Source organism: Delphinus delphis, chromosome 11 (genome assembly GCF_949987515.2).
Source record: "Delphinus delphis chromosome 11, mDelDel1.2, whole genome shotgun sequence".
Lineage (NCBI taxonomy): Eukaryota > Metazoa > Chordata > Mammalia > Artiodactyla > Delphinidae > Delphinus > Delphinus delphis.
This window is the reverse complement of record NC_082693.1, coordinates 19,414,712-19,435,791: the sequence shown is the minus strand read 5'-3', so window position 1 is coordinate 19,435,791 and position 21,080 is coordinate 19,414,712. Positions and strand designations below refer to the sequence as shown.

The 21,080-nt window shown below is 36.0% G+C and overlaps 1 protein-coding gene across 15 annotated transcripts in view; it reads left to right on the top strand.

Annotated features, from left to right (window-relative positions):
* Positions 1 to 21,080, top strand: part of SOX5 (SRY-box transcription factor 5) — a 989,998-nt gene that overhangs the window by 766,448 nt on the left and 202,470 nt on the right. For all 15 annotated transcript variants that reach the window (XM_060024445.2, XM_060024443.2, XM_060024448.2 and 12 more), the window contains 2 exons: positions 11,200 to 11,286; positions 19,756 to 19,928. In XM_060024445.2, the coding sequence (XP_059880428.1) occupies positions 11,200 to 11,286; positions 19,756 to 19,928 (260 nt within the window). The remainder of the gene's footprint in view (positions 1 to 11,199; positions 11,287 to 19,755; positions 19,929 to 21,080) is intronic.

Genomic DNA, 21,080 nt, shown 5'->3' with positions numbered 1-21,080 from the left:
TTGCCTTATGTATTGAGGTGCTCCTATGTTGCGTGCATAAATATTTACAATTGTTTTATCTTCTTTTTGGATTGATCCCTTGATCATTATGTAGTGTCCTTCTTTGTCTCTTGTAATAGTCTTTATTTTAAAGTCTATTTTGTCTGATATGATAATTGTTACTCCAGCTTTCTTTTGATTTCCATTTGCAGGGAATATCTTTTTCCATTCCCTTACTTTTAGTCTGTATGTGTCCCTAGGTCTGAAGTGGGTCTCTTATAGACAGCATATATATGGGTCTTGTGTTTGTGTCCCTTCAGCCTGTCCATGTCTTTTGTTTGGTGATTTAATCTATTTACATTTAAGGTAGTTATCCATATGTTTGTTCCAATTACCATTTTCTTAATTGTTTTGGGTTTGTTATTGTAGGTCTTTTCCTTCTCTTGTGTTTCCTGCCTAGAGAAGTTCCTTTAGCATTTGTTGTAGAGCTGGTTTGGTGGTGCTGAATTCTCTTAGCTTTTTCTTGTCTGTAAAGGTTTCAATTTTTCCATCAAATCTGAATGAGATCCTTGCTGGGTAGGGTAATCTTGGTTTTAGGTTTTTCCCTTTCATCACTTTAAATGTAGCCTGCCACACTCCCTTCTGGCTTGCAGAGTTTCTGCTGAAAGTTCAGCTGTTAACCTTATGGGGATTCCCTTGTACGTTATTTGTTGTTTTTCTGTTGCTGCTTTTAATATGTTTTCTTTGTATGTAGTTTTTGATAGTTTGATTAACATATGTCTTGGCATGTTTCTCCTTGGATTTATCCTGTATGGGACTCTATGCTTCCTGGACTTGACTATTTCCTTTCCCATGTTAGGGGAGTTTTCATCTATAATCTCTTGAAATACTTTCTCAGTCCCCTTCTTTTTCTCTTCTTCTTCTGGGACCCCTGTAATTCGAATGTTGGTGCATTTAATGTTTTCCCAGAGGTCTCTGAGACTGTCCTCAATTCTTTTCATTCTTTTACTTTATTCCACTCTGTGGTAATTATTTCCACTATTTTACCTTCGAGGTCACTTATCCGTTCTTCTGCCTCAGTTATTCTGCTATTGATTCCTTCTAGAGAATTTTTAATTTCATTTATTGTGTTGTTCATCATTGTTTGTTTGCTCTTTAGTTCTTGTAGGTCCTTGTTAAACACTTCTTGTATTTTCTCCATTCTATTTCCAAGATTTTGGATCATCTATACTATCATTATTCTGAATTCTTTTTCAGGTAGACTGCCTATTTCCTCTCCATTTGTTTGATCTGGTGGGTCTTTACCTTGCTCCTTCATCTGCTATGTGTTTCTCTGTCTTCTCATTTTGCTTAACTTACTGTGTTTGGCGTCTCCTTTTCACAGGCTGCAGGTTCTTCGTTCCTGTTGTTTTTGGTGTCTGCCCCCAGTGGCTAAGGTTGGTTCAGTGAGTTTTAACGTAGGCTTCCTGGTGGAGGCGACTGGTGCCTGTGTTCTGGTGGATGAGGCTTGATCTTGTCTTTCTGGTGGGGAGGATTGCGTCCGATGGTGTGTTTTGGGGTGTCTGTGACCTTATTATGATTTTAGGCAGGCTCTCTGCTAATGGGTGGGGTTGTGTTCCTGTCCTGCTAGTTGTTTGGCATAAGATGTCCAGCACTATAGCTTGCTAGTCGTTGATTGGAGCTGGGTCTTAGTGCTGAGGTGGAGATCTCTGGGAGAGCTTTTGCCTTTTGATATTACGTGGAGCTGGGAAGTCTCTGCTGGACCAGTGTCCTGAACTCGGCTCTCCCACCTCAGAGGCACAGGCCTGGCACCCCGCCGGCTCACCAAGACCCTGTCAGCCACCCAGCTGTTGGGAAGTCTGAGGTCTTCTGCCAGCGTTCAGTAGGTGTTCTTTAGGAGTTGTTCCACATGTAGATGTATTCCTGATGTATTTGTGGGGAGGAAGGTGATCTCCACATCTTACTCCTCTGCCATCTTGAAGGTCTCCTCCACTTGTTCCTTTTTAAATGAAAATGGTTTTGACACGTTGATTTTTTTGCTGTTTTGTATATTGGGGGTTCACAGCAAGTCTTACCTTACACAACTTTGTATCATTGTTGTTTAGATTATATTTAAGCTTGTGAACATGAAATGCCATTTTGCAAATAAAACTATTGTATTTTCTCATCTAAAATTAGTCTAAAAATGACACAATCCAAAATCCATGAAAGGTTATGAGAGACCAAATATAACAAGTTGTTAAGGCAGATGGACTACTTTGGTTGAGAAGGCTGTGTGCAAATTTAGATATATGATTTTAAGGAAATCAAAGGATTTTTTCTTAATTTTAAAATCTGATGTTCTGTATTAGAACATAAAAATATAATTTGAGTTATAAGTAGCTTTTCAGCTCAGCTGTTCGACTACCTGAATATCACAATTTCTGATTTATCATATGAATCATGTCAGTTTTTATTGTTCATATCTTTTCAGGCCTCTGGCAAGCTGAGATTGCGATTTGTTTTCACATATGTTGTGATAGAGAAGATTCAGGATGTGTAGTGGTTTAGCATCAGGCTGTATGCACTTTAATTCTCACTTCCAGTGGTAAAACATTCTGTCATATTTTTAAAGTATTGGAATTCTCATTCTAATGTATGTTAAGTGGTTTTCTATTTCTATACTTTTTGTATCTCCTTTATCATCTCTACTACCCACCTTCCCAATTATAAACAATAACAAAATTCTACAAATATGATCATTAATTTTTGTTTTCAGCATAGTCTAGATATCTAATTAAATGGATGATTTTCTGAATATAATCTTACAGTAGGATAATTGCTTCATTTATAATTCAAATACATATTTAGGTAATTCTTTTCTTAAATATATCAGTAGCTATATATAATATGCTTAGATCTATGTTTCTTTACTAAACTGTGATATGGTTAAGCTATCTTAAACTTTTCCTGTTTGTTTATAAATTTGTCTTCTGAAATTAAGACTTCATTTGCCTTAAATATTCCTGATTCTCATATACCATTTGCTATAATTTAGTTCTTATGACTTGTCTTCTATTTTTCTTTCTTCTTCTATCTCACATATATGCAGTTGAGAAATACTGTTTCAAATAAAACATATGGAAAATAACAGATGTATTACAGTTGGTCTCTGAGAAAGTTGGCTATTTGCTGGATGAAATAGTCTTGAGAATCTTTTACTGGAAATATTTTAACTGTTATAAATTGACTATTAATTGATACCGTCATGAACACCTTCCTCCCAATTTTCTGTCAAGTTGCCTTTGCTTTCCTATTGTACCCCTCTTGCCTTAGTAACCTTTTTTCTTCCTCCTACTCTCCACTCTCACCCCTCTAATTGTGACTAATGGCTAGAACCTAATACACATTTCACCACCCACACTTTGCTGACAACATAAATTATTTGGATAAAGATGGACAATATTCATTAGCTGTGTGTGCACTTTACTGAAAGAGCCTTACACAGGAGTGCCACACTTTCCCATTTTTATTAAAAGTTAAAATGCTTTTCCTGTCTTGGGGGTTGGGGTGAGTTAGCCATGATAGAGGACAAGGCTACAGTGCTAATAAATAAAAATAATAAGTATTACCGCTGGTTGAATGACCCTGGGAAAAGAGCACTACAAAGCTATTTGTTGTTCCCTTTCACTTGTCAACAGCACTGGCTTAAAAGCTTTAGCCATTGTTGAGGACCTTACAGAACCCTTGGAAAGCTAGAAAGACAACGGTCAAAAAAGAAACTCAGGCAAAGATTAGTTGAGTATTTTTGTATTTCTGTGCTGTTTTGGGACAATTCATATATTAACCTAATGGAAGTGACAACAGTCTTTGTCCCTCTTACTACTACAGCTCTTTCAATGTCATCTTTATTGACATGAACCAACTAAAAAATTCATAGGAATGACAGATAAACCAGTGAAACTAAGGGTTATGAATCATTTTCATAAAAATGTGTAGAGGTAGAACTATTACCCTTTGATGCGGCTTTTGATTTCTAGGTAGTTATAGTGATGGGCAAAGTGAAGCATATGTATATACTTTTCATTTGGATTTTAACATAAATCTCTTGGGTTGTTGTATACTAAGTTGTAGTTGTAATGTTAGTCAAACTTTTTAAATGTTACTGTGTGCCCAGCACTGTCTTAAGCACTTTACATAAATTATTTCATTTAATTCTTTTGACAATAGTATAAGTATAGTTATTATCCCCTTTTATAGACGAGTAAATTGAAGCATAGAGAGGTTAAATTACTTGCCAAAGGTCACAAAATTAGTCATAGTAAGTGATGGAGTCATGTTGTATGATGTTAAGTTTTTTTTTACATTTAGTAGCAAAACAGAGATTTTGTACATGAGAAAAAAACTCTTTGAAATTCCTTTTTGAAATGCTGCCCTGAAATTACTTATGTCATTTTTTTCTGGGATCTAATATTTAACACAAGAAAAAAACAGAGTGTTTTAGTCTATGCAAGGAAATGCACTTGCTTTCTGAGTGATGGAGTGGATAAAACTAGGAGAGTTTCATAAGTCTGTCTCTTAATGGATATTTTGTGTAGGAAATATAGAGCCATCTTTTGAGGAGAAAACCAAGTTTATTGATATGTAGCAGTTATAGCATATTGATTTTTTTTTTTTTTTTTGCGGTACGCGGGCCTCTCGCTGTTGTGGCCTCTCCCGTTGCGGAGCACAGGCTCCGGACGCGCAGGCTCAGCGGCCATGGCTCATGGGCCCAGCCGCCTCGCGGCATGTGGGATCCTCCCGGACCGGGGCACGAACCCGTGTCCCCTGCATCGGCAGGGGGACTCTCAACCATTGCGCCACCAGGGAAGCCCCTAGCATATTGATTATGGTATATTAAATCATGTAATGAAAAAATATTCTTCTAAAATATGGTATAAGATTGGATATAATTGAACAGGTGTGTTAACAGTTATAGCCTGTACGTTGAGAAAATTTAAGCCTGTGGGTAATGATTTAGATATTGCAATATTCCAAAAACCGGTTGCACATTAAAAATTTCAAAACTTGAGTCAGCAGGCCAAAGAATTTTTTTTTCTCTTAACCAAGCTCTTATTAAATTTCAAGTGGAAACAAAGAAATATTTTGGCACTACTAAAAGTAAAGTATTTCTAGAGCTTAATTCATTTCAGGATGATTACATATAAAATGAGGCTTATTGAAATCCTAATGCTTTGGAATTTCAGATGTGTTTCTATTGTGTGTTGTGGTGTGTGTTATTTTTTAACATTTCCTAGAAGAACTTGATGTTTCCAGTAGCGGACTAGCTGTAGTGCTTGGCTAATGAGACTATTACAAGGCCTTCTGGTCTTCAGTGCCCAGATCCACTCCAGATATGTAGAAGTTTTTACATTACTAACATTGCATTGTTTGATATTTGCCCCCAAGTGTTGTCTAGACATGCAGCTATTGTCAACATGAATTGAACTCTTACTGGTATATGATTTCCAGATTTAGCCCAACCTTCCCCTCAAAAATAATCTTATTATCAGTAATTGAATAAGTAAATAGCAAGACTGTAATTAGCTTTTTGAAGAAAACTATAGTTAGCCAAGTGTACTAACTAACATTTATAACTAACTATTCTATATTTTCATGGGAGCCATCAAGTGAAAGCTTCCAAGGGGAGAATATTGAATTAACAGTACCTAATTCTAACCGACGTTCACCACCCAGACCACCTATCATCTAATTATTGTCTAAAACTAGATGAGGTGAATAAAACTGGACTAACATTTTACTTTTGAAAAGTTTGACTCTTTATTAAAAGAACTTATCGCGGTGCGTGGTATATGGAAAAGAACGCTAAACTAGGAGTTAGGCTTCAAGTGCTGCCTTCATCATTAATTAGATTTATTATCTTAGGCAAGTTGTAACCTTAAGTTAGATTTTCAGTCTGTAAAATGAAGAGTTTGGTCTAGTTATTACCCAACTTGGATTGAGCAAAACAGTCATCTCCCAACACTAGTTTCCTTGGTCAAATACGTAATCCATAACTCACGTAAAGATTGACGGTCTGTTAACACATAAAGTGGTCTAAATCTTGTAAGAAAAAGAAATGTCAATTTGTTTAATGTTAATTAGATTTACACGACAGTGGAATGCTTATTTTATTTGTTTGCTTTAGTGTTACTTGTAACCAAGCAATTTATGTTGGTTGGTTACAAGTAAACCAACCAACATAAATTTATGTCCAGTATATGTTGTAGTAAATTAGTTTTGTGGAATGCTTATCTAAATGTTATCTAAAGCTCCTTCCAGGTTTAAAATGCTGATTCTATGATATGAATAATCGACACATGCTTTTACTTCTTGACTTTGAAGGAGGTATTAGTATATTTTTGACGTTCAGCCATATTGTTGTTCCTTCCAAAAGAAAACTTTCATCCCTAAATGTGCACCCTATCACATGTCAGGAATAACACAGCTTAGTTTAAGCCACAAAATTAAAGTATAAACAGTGGTAGATTTGGTATGACCTAACTCCTGGGACTTTGTTTAAAAAGTCACATATTATACATACATATTTTTTGCTTGTTCGATTTTTTCAATGAGCTCTGCCACTGCAGCTCAAGGGAGATTAAGGAAAAAAAAACCCTACATAAACACAAAGCAAAAACCTGAGCCTGTGTGTAAAGCTACTGCACTGGAGCGAATGTGGTTTAATTCTTGGCACTGGGAGCTTGTTGGAGAATTACAATATGTTGGCATGAGTCTCTGGGTTGGGTCTCATTGTTCCAGATGAGGGAGTCAGTCTTAAGGGTGTTTGGCACTGAAGGGAAAAAGGAGTGAGAGTTATAGGGAATGAGCAGGCCCTAAAGAGGCAGGATGCTGTTGTAACAATGGCTGGCACAGTTAGGGGGGCCATTCACTTGTGGGGATTGCCATAGGCATTGATGTGAAGAACGATATGTGAGTAAAAGAGGCAAGGGTAAGAAGGGAAAAGCAAGCAAACATATCAAAAGGGTCCTGATGGCAGAAAGAGACAAAAGTAATCCAGTTAGAGTCATCTTCCTGTTAATGGATTGACTGATAACTTTCATTTCTCTCTAATTTATCTTACAGCTTATTTCTTAATATTTATTTTATTTTCTCTTTAAAAATAGATATGCATTTACCTTACCCCTAAAAAGACAAATTCTGTAATTAAGAGGCCTTGGTTTTGTATTCCATCTGTGCTACTTTCTGACTAGGTGATGCTGGGCCTTGGTTTTCTTACTGAGCCTTGGTTTTCTCATCTGCAAAATGGATATAATGATAATATACAACATTGACAAATTATTGTATCTGACAGCATTCTGTAAACTGAAATGCCATGCAAATAATAATAACTATTATTATCTGTCATGCTTATTTTAATATAGAGAGCTCTAGCTTTAATTTTAATGATAATCATGATACTCCAATGCTTGGGAGAAGTAAATCTCAGGAGACTCTTTAAAGTGTTTAAAGTAAAACTATGACACATCTTAACATGAAAATAATGGATAATCCAGAATTTGAACATTTGGGAATAACTGTATGTCCAGAAACATACCATACTCACAGTTTAAAATACAATTCTACATGTATTTTTTTTAAATCACATCTTAGAAAGTGGAATATTTAATAGATAACTACTATCTCTTTTACTCCATAAGCGCTGAAGTAGCAGTTACATAATTGTGTCAGATTTCACTTTAATCATATTCACACACTAATGAACAGGTATATTATAAATATTGAGATTTTGCCATTTGATCTTTCACGGTTTTAATCATTTATATTCTATGGGATCTTTACCATTTTCAGAGAAATTCAGTCATTGGTACGTGTCCATTTATTGTGATCATTATTGTGAGATCATTTCATACCACTTCTTCATGAACTACCAGTGGAAATAAATTCAAACAGTAGCAGTTGTAGAATATTGAACATGGATTTGCTTAAAGCTCTTTGTTTTACAGTAATTCAGACAGAGAGGTGAAGTAGGTGAAAAGATATGCTTTTGGTCCCCCTGAGCTAGATAGTGTTAAAGTCCTGGTGAGAATGCATATTGTTTGACTTATAGCCCAATAGTCCTTCCACCTTATGAATGCATTTTCATTTCAATGCATATATCTGCTATATGGTCATAGGTTTTCCTTAAATCATCCAAAATTCTAAAGTTCAAAGTCATATAGTGGGACTACCTCCTGAACATATTGAAAATTGTAAGGAATCTTGGCTTTTAATCTCATCATGCTGCCCATAGGTACATGTTACCCTGGGACATTCAATTTATCCTTTCAAATGTTTACTTCGTCCATCCACTGGAGTTAATAACAATAGTTTTTCTGACTGTCCATGGCTGTTTTGCAGGTGAAATGCAGTAATGTGTGTGTACTAAAAAGAGCAAAGGCTTTGGGATCCAGTCAGTTGAACTTAGCTCCGTATTAGGCAAGTCACGATATTTCTCAAAGCTTTGGTTTCTTAATGGTGAAACAGACATACCAATATCTAATTCAGGGGATTATTATGAGAAGTTTGAGATACCACATGTAAAGGACCTGGTACACTGTTTCTCACTTAACCCTCAAAATGGCAGCTATCATTATCGTCATCAATAAGAGACTTAGGAATTTGTAGGGAAAAAAATAAACCTTAGTCCAAGACTCAGCTCTGCCCGTTACATATGGTGAAACCTCAAACAAATCCTTTTCTTCCTTTGGTCTTTTTCTTAACCTGAAAGATGGATATAATAACACAATCTGAGTCTTCAGATTTTTGCTTTGATTAAGTGAGAGAATACAGGTAAAAGCATCTAGCATAGCTCCTGGCACACAGGCTGTTCAATAAACGTTTATTGAATCTGAGTTTAAACCTCATCCAAATTGCAAGTATTATTGTCTTTATTCATCCACAGGCATGACAACCCTGAGTTAGATATATTTCTGATTTTACATCTTGCAAATTACTTGGTCTTAAAGAAGTTATTCATTTTTTTCTGTAGTGTATGTTAAAAGTCAGGTACTTGAAAAAAACTGGCTTTGTATGAGAGCCTCCTATCTTTATGCAAGTTAATAAAGAGGCCAGGAATGTTGTGCAGGTTTCAGAAATCTGGCGGCTGTTTCTTTAACTCTGCAACTTAGACAGAAGACTTCTGTTTCTTTATGAGCACACTACAGTGAATATTTTGTCTAGCTGCAGGGGAAAAGCTTTGTCATGGACTTTGCAGACAATAGCCTTAAAAGTAAAATGGTCTGCTTTTGGTGCCGGGAGGTTCAGGGGCCTATTGTTAGTGCACAATGGATTTCTATTGCTGCATTCCTGCTTTACAAGGTTTGTTAGCTTTTAATGACTGACGGTACTCTACTGCAAATACCATATTGGTTGGACCCTGTTTACATGCGACTCAAGAATTTCTGTAGAGTGCTGGAAAAAAGAAACAGTGGTATTTGTTTGACCTACTCTGATAAGGTTTAAAAAATGATTTCACTCACCAAGTGTTTACTGCGAATGTAGAAACATTGGCTATCCCTGCAGAAGTATTTTAAAGTTACTTGTAAAGCCTCAGTGAACAGAAATATTGATTACAGTAAGAAGAGATTTAATGCATTTTATTACTCAGAATTGTCATTACCATTTTCAAAACAATGTGGTATAGAAATAGGGATATTTTAAGAAAAAGTAAAATCTTTAGGATCTTTTTTCCTTAAATGTGAAAAAATAGAAAGATTTGTTTTGTTACAAACAAAAAAAAAACATTTCACACATTCCATGTAAATGTGTACATAGTAGTTGTGGGGTGTGTGTGTGTATATGTACACACTATACATACAGGCTATGTGAAGAAGTCATCATTCAGAGCTTTTCACTATTTTATTTTCCCCAAGTTTTTGACATCTGAAAAAGAAGCAATCCACGCTGCCACAGTTTTTCCAAAGAAAATTTCACCTCCCATTCGTTGAAAGCTCCACGCAGGCTTTGTGACTCTGATAGCTGATGTCTTTAAGATGAGGGCCTGAGAAAAGTAGATAGCATTAGCCAAGATGATGCTGAAGACGCTTTAAAATGCATTTTATTGTGGGGAAAATTAACGCTTTTCTAATAATCTTAGGGTCTCTAGGCCAGACTGTCCCTTTGATAAGTTAACATGTACTCCCTTTATGCTCCTAGTAGGGGGTAAACAAATGTCTGAACAAACACAAATACGCATAAACACCAATGTGGAGAATGGCAGTGTGTGTCTTCGATCCAGATAATAAGTGTGGGTATTGTTATTTAGATGGAGCATACTGGGACACTTATCTTTTAGTACACACCATTTTCTAACTGAATGCAGTGCTAATCGTGGGATTGAAAGCCATTGTAATTGTGTACCCATCTAAATGCTGACAAGAATATAAAATTACATTATTTGGAACTGAGTTTGATGTTTCAGAGTTTTATTAGCATTTATATTTACTTATACATTAAAATTCAACACAAAAGGAGAGATCAAAAACATGTGACATATAGAAACAAATGTCAGACCACCACATAACCCTGCTCTCTAAAATCTGTGTGTCCTGTCTTAATACAGGACATTTTAAAAGAGTGTGATACAAATCTGAAATAAGCAAATAATAAGTTTCCATTATAGGCATTACTTACTTGTCTGGATTCTGCAATCTTTGTAAAGCTTCTTTTACACCAACTCTTTTTTATATGTTCACGGTACTGGCAAATCTTTCCACAGTGTGCTAACCACCACACGATGTTAAACACATATTATGAAGTGGATGTAATTGTAAACACACAGAGGGACATAATTACATGTAGCAGATTTAAGAGCTAATTCTTTGCCTTTTTTTTACTCTGCATTTTATCAACATAATTATTTTTTGACTGCAGACTAACACCCTGAAATTGACAAGCATCCATTATAGCAGGAATTTGTTCACCAAATTGGAAAACAATGAACTGCAGGTTTATATGTACCCATTGTCATAAAGAATTAGTACAGCTTTGTTCCACAAGAGGAAAAAGCTAATGATTTTGAAACAGCAGGTGACAAAACACATTCTTTTTTTCTTCCCCTGTTATCAGTTTGTTGATGAAGTCATTATGAACTGGGACCAGGGTAGGGATGGCCTTCTTTTTAGCAGATAGACTTTTAATGAGCTTCGTTATAAAGATAGTCACATTGATTTGCTTACCTGTTTTTATTTCTTTACTTAGAAACCCCCAGTATTGAAAAGCTACTATCAAAGGACTGGAAAGACAAGCTTCTTGCAATGGGATCAGGGAACTTTGGTGAAATAAAAGGTAATATGTTTGCAATTATTTTGATCTAAAATGTACCGAAATGAATCTGATATTTAGAAATATTAGTGGTGATAAAGTACTTCTGCCCCCATGCACTCTGTCTTTGGTGTTTCTTCCTTCTAGCTTGAAAAGGGATGTACAGTGGTTCTTATTTTCTCTCTGTGCCTTATAATAGTATGTTTTTTTAACAGAATAACCCCACTGTATCTTTAACAGTATTTGATTTTCATCTCTTTTTTTTAATTTTAAATGACTTACTTTATAAGTACAAATGTATCTACGGCAGGGTTAAAAACTGTATGAGATGATTTTGTACGTTCTACATATTAGAAGTATGAATATACGTAATCTCCTCTTAAAATCAGGAATGACAAAGGGAGAAGGTTTAATTCCTCATATAAAAATAAAATCAAGTGGTGCTTTCAATTAATTAAAAAGTGTGTTTTCTCAGAGCATAGCAGGCAATCTATGGTTTTCTATTTGTTGCCAATAGGACACTTTTGAATCTGAGTTCTAAAGGATTAATTTTAAGGAAAAACTACTTATTAATATTATTTTGTTATGTATTACTCTATATTTTTGATAGAGACTGAATATATATTTTAAATATCACCAGATTTATATTGATATACATGTAGAAATCTGTGTGTAAATAACTCTTTTGCATATGTGTGTACGTGCAAGTGTTCTCCCACTGAGAGTCAGTCATCTCTCTTAAGGCTTTACTACCTCGGAGCATCCTGGAGAAGGGCAAAGCACAAATCAGTCTTCTCAAATGTTTGACTTACGTGATGTCAGCATCTCTGTTTGGGAAACTTCCATAAAATGTTTGCTTGAGTATCTCACTTTTCATCCATATATTTGGAGTTTACATATATTCAGGCTATGATTAGATGTGAATGGGTGGTGAGAGAATGAATTCCTGCTAATCAGCAAATTAAGTAACCAGAACCTATAATGGAATGAAATTCAAACAAGTAATAATTAATGTCCCTTAAAGAGCTTGAAGACAAAGTTTAAAGAGAACAGAGAAGTTTCATTTTCTGAGGCAGCAAGTCCTCTATTTTGTTGGATTTTAACCCATTTGCACCTGAGATGCAGGATGTATTCTCCAAGGTTCTTTATTCTCCTGTGACCTGGGTAATAACTGAGAGCAGAGCAGAGAAGACCGCCTGTTCCAAGCCTTGTGATCTCATTCCATTGGAGGACAAACATTTTTCCCTCCCTCCTTTTCCTCACAAGTCTAACTTAAAAGCAGCAACAGCAGTGATGATAAGCTTAGAGGAAAGAAGCTCAGCTGTCCTTTCAGGCTTGCCTGTGGGGTTAGTTCAGGAAGCTGCAGTACAGTCACAAAAGAAGTTTCTGTCTTTAATTTTGAGTTTTTTAAGCTTCACATTCAGAGCACAAGTTTAGTTATTGTCCTCTGGTTCTGTTAAAAAAGCTGTTTTCTGATGCATTTAAAAGCAACTGTAGATCTTTCTTCTGTTGGGGGCATGGTTGTTAGGTGCTCGGATCAGGTTTGGCAGAAAACTGGAGGAAAAAAGCGCTGGGTTACTTTTCCTATTGACTGCCCGTGACAGTTGCAATTACTATCCATTGTTCATAGGTGGCTCGAAAGTGGAGAGGATACAATAGTGTGTTGCCCTCTGGGGGGAAATGAATTTGACTTAATGGTTCTTGGGTGGGGGGCGGTCAGACCCTATGATTATATGCTGCCCAGGAATGGGGTTTTCATACCACCTCAGACGAAGTTAGTCAAGAACAATAGCCCAGCTCTTTGGCCTCTGTTTTTTATGAGGCAGATAAAGGTGTAAGTCTCATGTATGCGTAGACTGTTTTCAGTAAGGGTAGGGAAGGATAAGCATGACCTTTTTTTTAATCTGAAAATATGAACTTATTCAATTATTAGATAATTTATTACTGATAATTCAGAGCAATGTATCTGAGTAGAACCTTTGTATATATTAGGATGTTTACAGCCTTTACAGTATTTACTGAGTCTTCTTGTGGATTGAAACTCTTCTCCTCCATTTACACTGGTCAGTTTTCACTTAACTTTTAATTAGTTCCAGGAAACATGAGTGAGTGAATGAATGCATGTGTGTGTGTGTGTGTGTGTGTGTGTGTGTGTGTCCATTCTTGAATATCTAAGACCACAGCCAAGTAAGGGCAGAGCTCAGTTCCTAAGTGCTGGCTTCAAGTTGCTGTGAGTGAATTACTTTCAGCGTATTTGGACAAAGATTAAACTTACAGCTTGGCAAAATTCAACGAAGTGTTTCTTACGATTACTATTTAAAAAGTGAAAATGATAAACTTTTAAAAAGAGGAGAAATAAATAGCATTTGGTCTGGATAGTTTAGCTGTCAATAAAGAGTTGTCATACGCACTTAAAGTCAATCTCATTTTTCAAGAAACAGTGTGAGTTAGGAAAGGTCACCCATTTCTGAAAGCATAAAATTATTTTTCATGTTAGATTAGAATTTAGACCATTTTATGGTCTGGTACTTTGGAAATGTGAAGTAATTAGGTTTTAAAGTTACATTAGAAACAATTCTCTAAAAAAACACACACAAAAGTACACTGGATTCAGTTTTCCAGAACAAAAGAGTTTGACTAAAAAGGTCTACCGATAGCAAACAGTCAATATGTATTATAAACTGATTAGATGACTACAGACATAATTTGTTTCTTCTTCTCTAATCAGCCGTATAGTGTAACTGGCCATTTACAGAGGTTTCTTTGCCCTTATCTATAGCAGAAGCACTGAGTAATGGTTGTGTGAAAGATGAAGAAATACATTTTATAGCCTCATAGTTACTGAGAAGGGAAAAAACAGTGCCTGCACTCCAGTTGGCAGCCAGTAGCATCACACATTGTTTCAGCTAGCATGAAATTCCATTACACTGAAGGTCATTGCATTGGCACGTCACCTGAGGACAGTATCTGGGGATCCATGGCAGCTTTGACTAATCTAAACAGATCGTCTCTTTTTCAACAAAGCCATTGCAAAATGTGTATTTTACTGACTTAAATTTATTTGTAAAATTATAACAAAAATATCTTCATGCAAAATTCTCTTAAAATATTTCTATTTTGTTCAGGTTATAAAAGCAGGGCATTGTTTGAGAGGTTTTCTGAGTAGGGCACTCAGAAAAGCCTAGATCAGTTTCTCTACCTGCCTTGTTTGAAGAATTCTTCAGAGCCTTGTTTCTTTCCCATTGGTATCCCAGGTAGACCCTTCTCACCCTGCTCAGAATGCATTAATTTAGGCCAGTAAAGTGTTATATCTGGTATTAAGGAAAATGCCAGTTGTAGTCGGTATAATAAAAAATTGGCTCTTTTTGAAAGCTATAATTTTATTCTTTCTAGAAGATGGGACATAAAGGCAAACACCAAGCAGCTCTAGAATGCCAATAATGGATTCAAGTAAATAATCCATTCCACAATACTATGGTCTTTCAGAACTCATGAATTAAAGTCATGCTGTGTAGATTCAACACGAGGATGAAAGTAGATCCCCTCTTAGGTGACATAACATTTTGAGATGAAGGAGATATGTAGATTTAGTATATGGCTTGAAAGAGATGATTCTGTTTAAATAACATTAGACGATTTGAAAATAAGCAGGCTTGGAACAGGAATCAGGTCCCAGGTAATAATCTAGTAAGAGGTATCCTTGGATTTTTATAAATTTAAAACATGGAAACTAAAATCTCAGCATTTAGATATGTAAGGGTTTGTATAACTTTGAAAGCTGTTTTAAACCCATTCTTTTAAAAGTCCAGTAACTATTTAAGAAACACATGGTTTGCTAATTACCTTGTGACTGTTTCATTTGTGCATTTATATATATATATATATATATATATATATATATATATATATATATATATATATTTCTTCACATTTTTTCAGAGGGGTTGGAAATGTTGACTATTTTCTGAGGGAACTGTTGTATCTGGAATTTGTTTAACATAAGAGTCAGCCATAAGGAAGGTACATAACATACAGTCATGTACTTTTAAATAAAGTAAATGTTTAATGTTTTTAATCTACTAAGCTTGTTTTATAGTTCCTTGTAGTTGCTTATGAGTAATGTTTTCACTTTTTGTAAAAACTATTTCATAAGAACTGAAGAAAGACTACTGGGGCACAGAATATAAATTTTTAAAATAGGTTTGGCAGTGTCTATAAAAGCAGAAAGCAACTTTATGTTTTCTGCAAATCAGTTACTTGCTCTGTCTTGGGAAGCCAGAGTCCTCATTCCAGTGTATAAACACAGCAAGCGATGGGAAGAGACCAATCAGCCACTGGCTCTCATTGATTTGTATATTGATAATCCAGTTCACCAGTTAAGAAGTTATAGGGCTTCCCTGGTGGCGCAGTGGTTGAGAGTCCGCCTGCCGATGCAGGGGACACGGGTTCGTGCCCCAGTCTGGGAGGATCCCACATGCCGCGGAGCAGCTGGGCCCGTGAGCCATGGCCGCTAAGCCTGTGCTCCGCAACGGGAGAGGCCACAACAGTGAGAGGCCCACGTACCGCAAAACAAAACAAAACAAACAAACAAACAAAAGAGAAGTTATATATACCTTTTACAGCAGGCACTTAATAATGCATATTTTAAGCAGATACTCTTGCATATTTAATCTAGGGTTTATATTTGAAAATAAAAATATTGTCTCCTCAACATTTTTCTCATTTAAAAATACATTCATTCATTTAACAAGTATTCATCTGTCCGAGGGTTGTGAAGACCCTAAAATTAAAATAATTATAAAACCATTGTTTTTTCTTGTAGATGTGGACTCCAAAGCTTATGCTATCCAGATCATTGGATAATAGAATTTACCTAAAACCTTTTCCTCTTTTAAATTAACATTTCTCTTACTAGGGAAGCATGATGTAGTTAAAAAGATTTGGTGTCTTGTTGCCCTGATTCTCTCAAATACTTGTGGAAATGAGGTTACCTCTTTTGGTTTATTTCCTTATCCCCTCATTTAAAACCAGTTGCATTGATTACATGCCTGTTTATGTACAGCCACTTTGCTAACATCCTTTACAAAATTATTGTAACAAAGTCATTTTATTCCTATTTTATGTAGGAAGAAATTGAGTCTCAGAGAGACCCAAACCACGTGCTTTAGTTGTGACAGGGTCAAGATGTGACTCTAATTCTGTCTGCCTTCAAAGCCTGTGCTCTCTACATGATGCTTGGTAGTCCGTCTTAGTAAAGTTGGAATGGGTGATCTCTAAAATCCTTTAAAACATGAAAACATATTCAGACCCACCACAGCTAGATGAAGAGTCCCTTTGAGAGGCACCCATCGTTAGCCTGCCTCCATGGTGAACTTTCCTTGTAGACTATCTAGCTTACTGTAGGCCCAAAGTTTGGAACCCAGTACGTATTTGATGAATGGATGACCAAGAAATGCCATGTTTCGAGATGGATATTATTAACTACATTCCAGTCTCTAAGTGCAGTAAATTGAATGTGATATTAAAAACAAAACAAAACAAAGCTGTTTTTTACATTTTAAGTACAATACCCAAGTAAGCAGATGGAATAATCTTGGGAAAAGGTTATAAAATTACAATCTCCATTAAAAGGTAGACATTTGTAGTAAGAAATTGTATAGAACCATACTTTTTAAAAAAGGTAAGAACGACCCTTGCTTTCACTGTACAAATGGTAATGCACACGTCTTGTTCCTAACGTCCCAGAAACAAAATATCCAGCCATGGGGTAACAATGGTAAAGACCATAGCTACTTTTCAGTTGTTCCATTTCATTCTGATAGTCGCCCTTAAAACTGATAGCTTTCACGGGAATTTCCTGGCAGTCCAGTGGTTAAGACTTGGTGCTTTCACTGCCAGGGAACTCCCGCAAGTCAAGCGGTGCAGCTAAAAAAAAAAAACCTGATAGCTTTCCATAGTACATATACTTTAAAATCCGAGCCAAAGTCCACCTTTTAAGATATTGAAGCAAAAAGAATTGAACTATTTTTTCAAAATAAATTACAGAAATCGGAAAGAAGGTAAGAATATTTATCGTATTAGCAGTGTACACTAGAATATCAATTTATACTGTCATGTAATACATGATTGCATTCCTTATGTAATTTTAATAGATTCCAACTTCTAAGAGTATCTATATTGCAGTAAAGGATATATAACTAAATTTTATCAAAGTTTGATTGCATTTGTTGTCAATGAAAAAGACCAATGCACAGATGTTTATAAGTTAGATAACTTAAATATTCCTTTGATGAAATAGAATAATGCCATTCATACCTTCTGATGAGGGGGTCTGACTTTTACTCTAGTTGGATAAGACTGCCATTGAGAAAAGCTTTAGTTGTAAATTTAGAATAACTTAAATTTGTTTCTGTTCATTATATTTTCAGTTCATTCAACAAATACTGCTATCTGTCTTGCCATGTGCTATGTTCTGGAGATGTAATGGTAGCAAATGGAGTAGACAGATTTCTGCCCTTCTGGAGCTTACACTCTAGTAGAGGCATTTTCTTTTTTTTTTTCCAATTTTTTTTTATTATTATTATTTTTTACACCTTTATTGGAGTATAATTGCTTTACATTGGTGTGTTAGTTGCTGCTGTATAACAAAGTGAATCAGCTATATGCATACATATATCCCCATATCCCCACCCTCTTGCCTCTCCCTCCCACCCTCCCAATCCCACCCCTCTAGGTGGTCACAAAGCACCAAGCTGATTTCCCTGTGTTATGCGGCTGCTTGAGGCACTTTCATTAGGCAGAATTTTTAAAGGCAACGTAATGAATGACTTTTAGATCCTTCAGGTGGATTACCAGTTGAAAGCAACAACATTTCCATAAAAAAAAAATCAAAGCAATTCGAGTCCTGTCCAAATTATAACACTGATAATCTAAGGAACACCAACAATAAAAGAAAAAAAAAAAAACATCCTGGCAAAGATTGACTGTTGCTTTGAATTAAATGTGTGGTAATTTTTTTGAGGGAAGAAACATAATCTCTAGTTTACTTTCAGCATCAAAATTCTAGAACTTTTCCTTTCCTGAGTGACTCTTCCTTCCTTTTACTTTTCCTTTAGTTATAACAAAACTCCCAAAGATTTACTGTGATTTTGATTGTAACTTCAAGCCATATATCTATTGCATTTTGGTAGAATAGAACAATATTGGGGAAATATAAGTTTCCAAAGATTTTTTCTTGTTATTTCAAATGTATTTGAAAGCATCCTTAACTTAAGTAATCCTAATAAGGGTTATTTATCTATTTGCATAGAATCATACATTATCACTCAATTAAGGACTTTTCTCTCATCTTAAGAAGTTTATTTATTTAATTCATTTAAGAAAAGGTTATGGGGTGCCTACTATGTGCTAGGCATTACTCTGGGGACGTAGTATTAAACAAAAAAAGCTAGAATTCTGCTATCATGGAGTTTATACTCTACTGGGAGATTCAATAAATAAATATGTCAATAATGGTACAACATATGGTGCTAACGACTATAATCTTGGATTTAACTGTAATCTTGGGTGGCCATAATGTGATCAGTTAGTTTCCAACTACATTTCATTATTTCATGAGAGCATAAATTTATATTCTCAAACTTGAATCTTTTTTCTGCTAGCTATATTCTATTTTTGAAGAAAGCTTCTGAGTGGCATATGAGAAAACAGTCTAAAACGTGATTAACTAATAGAGTTTTCCTTTTTAAATGTAGAATTCCTTAATTCTGATTCTTGAAGATTCTCTTTTTAAGAAAAGAAGAATCGTATTACTGATAATAATACCCTTGATCTCTTAATAATTGTGGTTATTAAATTTTCATGTTTTGTCTTGCCTCTTTGATTTAAAAAAAAAAAAACTACTTATGGGGCTTCCCAGGTGGCGCAGTGGTTGAGAGTCCGCCTGCCGATGCAGGGGACACGGGTTCGTGCCCCGGTCTGGGAAGATCCCACATGCCGCGGAGCGGCTGGGCCCGTGAGCCATGGCCGCTGAGCCTGCGCGTCCGGAGCCTGTGCTCCGCAACGGTAGAGGCCACAACAGCGAGAGGCCTGTGTACCGCAAAAAAAAAAAAAAAAAAAAAAAAACAAAAAACTACTTAGGGCCAAGAACTGTGTTTTAAGCCTCTTTTTATTTCCATCAAACCCCAGCTTAGAACATTAAGAATAATAAATGCTCAGCCAACAGTTTTTTATTTATTTATAAAAGGGGGAAAACAGCTACAGATTATTACTCATCATAAATAAAAACAATCAAAATATTTGTTCATCCTATTTTGTAATGAGTAAAGAGCCATCACTTTTTACTGTTGAGTTATAATCTAAAAGAAGGTAAGTATATGTTTGTGTGTCAAACCTTACTCATGTAATAATTCTCTATACACCAGAGTCATTGTCATCGAAAAACCACTCTCTTATTTCTCTTTTCTTACATGTTTTATTGCCATCTATTTTCAGGGACTCCCGAAAGCCTCGCTGAGAAGGAGAGACAGCTCATGGGGATGATCAATCAGCTAACCAGTCTGCGAGAGCAGCTGTTGGCTGCCCATGATGAGCAGAAGAAACTGGCTGCCTCTCAGATTGAGAAACAGCGCCAGCAAATGGAGCTGGCCAAGCAGCAGCAAGAACAGGTGAGTGAGAACTAGAGAACACAGTCAGATTCCTCAGGTATCATTCTGCCTGCAGCATATAGGTCACTCTTGGAGGCAAACAAAGATCAGTAAAAGCTTCTGCCCCCTGCCTTGCCTAAAGTAAATAAAAAGGCAAAACACCAAAGCGAGCAAAAAACTCATCTGAAAAAGCTTATTAACTATTTTAGTGGTACATAACTTGGAAGTGATTATAATCGAGGTGAAATTCATGAGCACAGTACCAAAAAGAACCGTGGAGAGTCAAGAGACCATTTCCAGTCAGGGACATTAGGAAAGATTTCATTCAACGTGTTTGGTGTGAACTTGGAAGGCTAGGTAGGATTCAACAAGTGAAGTCAATTTCCAATCATGGGGCAAGAGGTTTGGTTAGGAGGCTATTATGATCATCTAAATAAGGTGTGAGACTCTAAACCAGATAGGGTAATGACCATGGAGAAAGAGAAAGAAGGGATAAATAGGTGGAAGAATTATGGTCAGTTGAATTTTTTAAGTGGGCTAAAGAGAGAGGAAAAGCGTTGAGCCTGGGTAACAGGGAAGGTCAAGAGGAGGGCAGATGTGGAAAAGCAGGTGGTTTTATTATGCGGAATTAGAGCTGTCGTCAGGTTGTCCATCTGAAAGTATGTGAGAGAATAGAAATATCAATTAACAGCTTGGAAGAGAGGGCTGAGCCTCATTTCCTAGATTATCTACATAGAGATGGTAGTTTAAACCACTGGAGAAAGTCAGTTTCATTCATTTATTCAAAATATAGTAATCAAGTGCTTCTTGTGTGCCAGGCACTGTGCTAACTACTGAAGTTACCTCAATTAACCAGAAAGACAAAGCCCCTAATTTCTAGTGGAAAGAGAGACAATTAACAAAGGAAAAGAAAAATTACCAAAATAACTTCAGAGAGTGATAAGTGATTTGAAAAAGTGTCATGAGAGTAATTTAATAAATATTGATTAATATGACAAGTTTGGGTTTTGCCATCTTAGTTTGGGTGGTTGGATCTGCCAGTTAAGCTCAGATCTAAATGACCTATGAGAGGCAGCGGTATTATTATCTAGGGCCAAGGTGTTTCATGCAGAGGAATGACAGGTTTACAGGCCTTAAATGAGAGTAGTGGTGATATCATGAGAAAATGGAAAG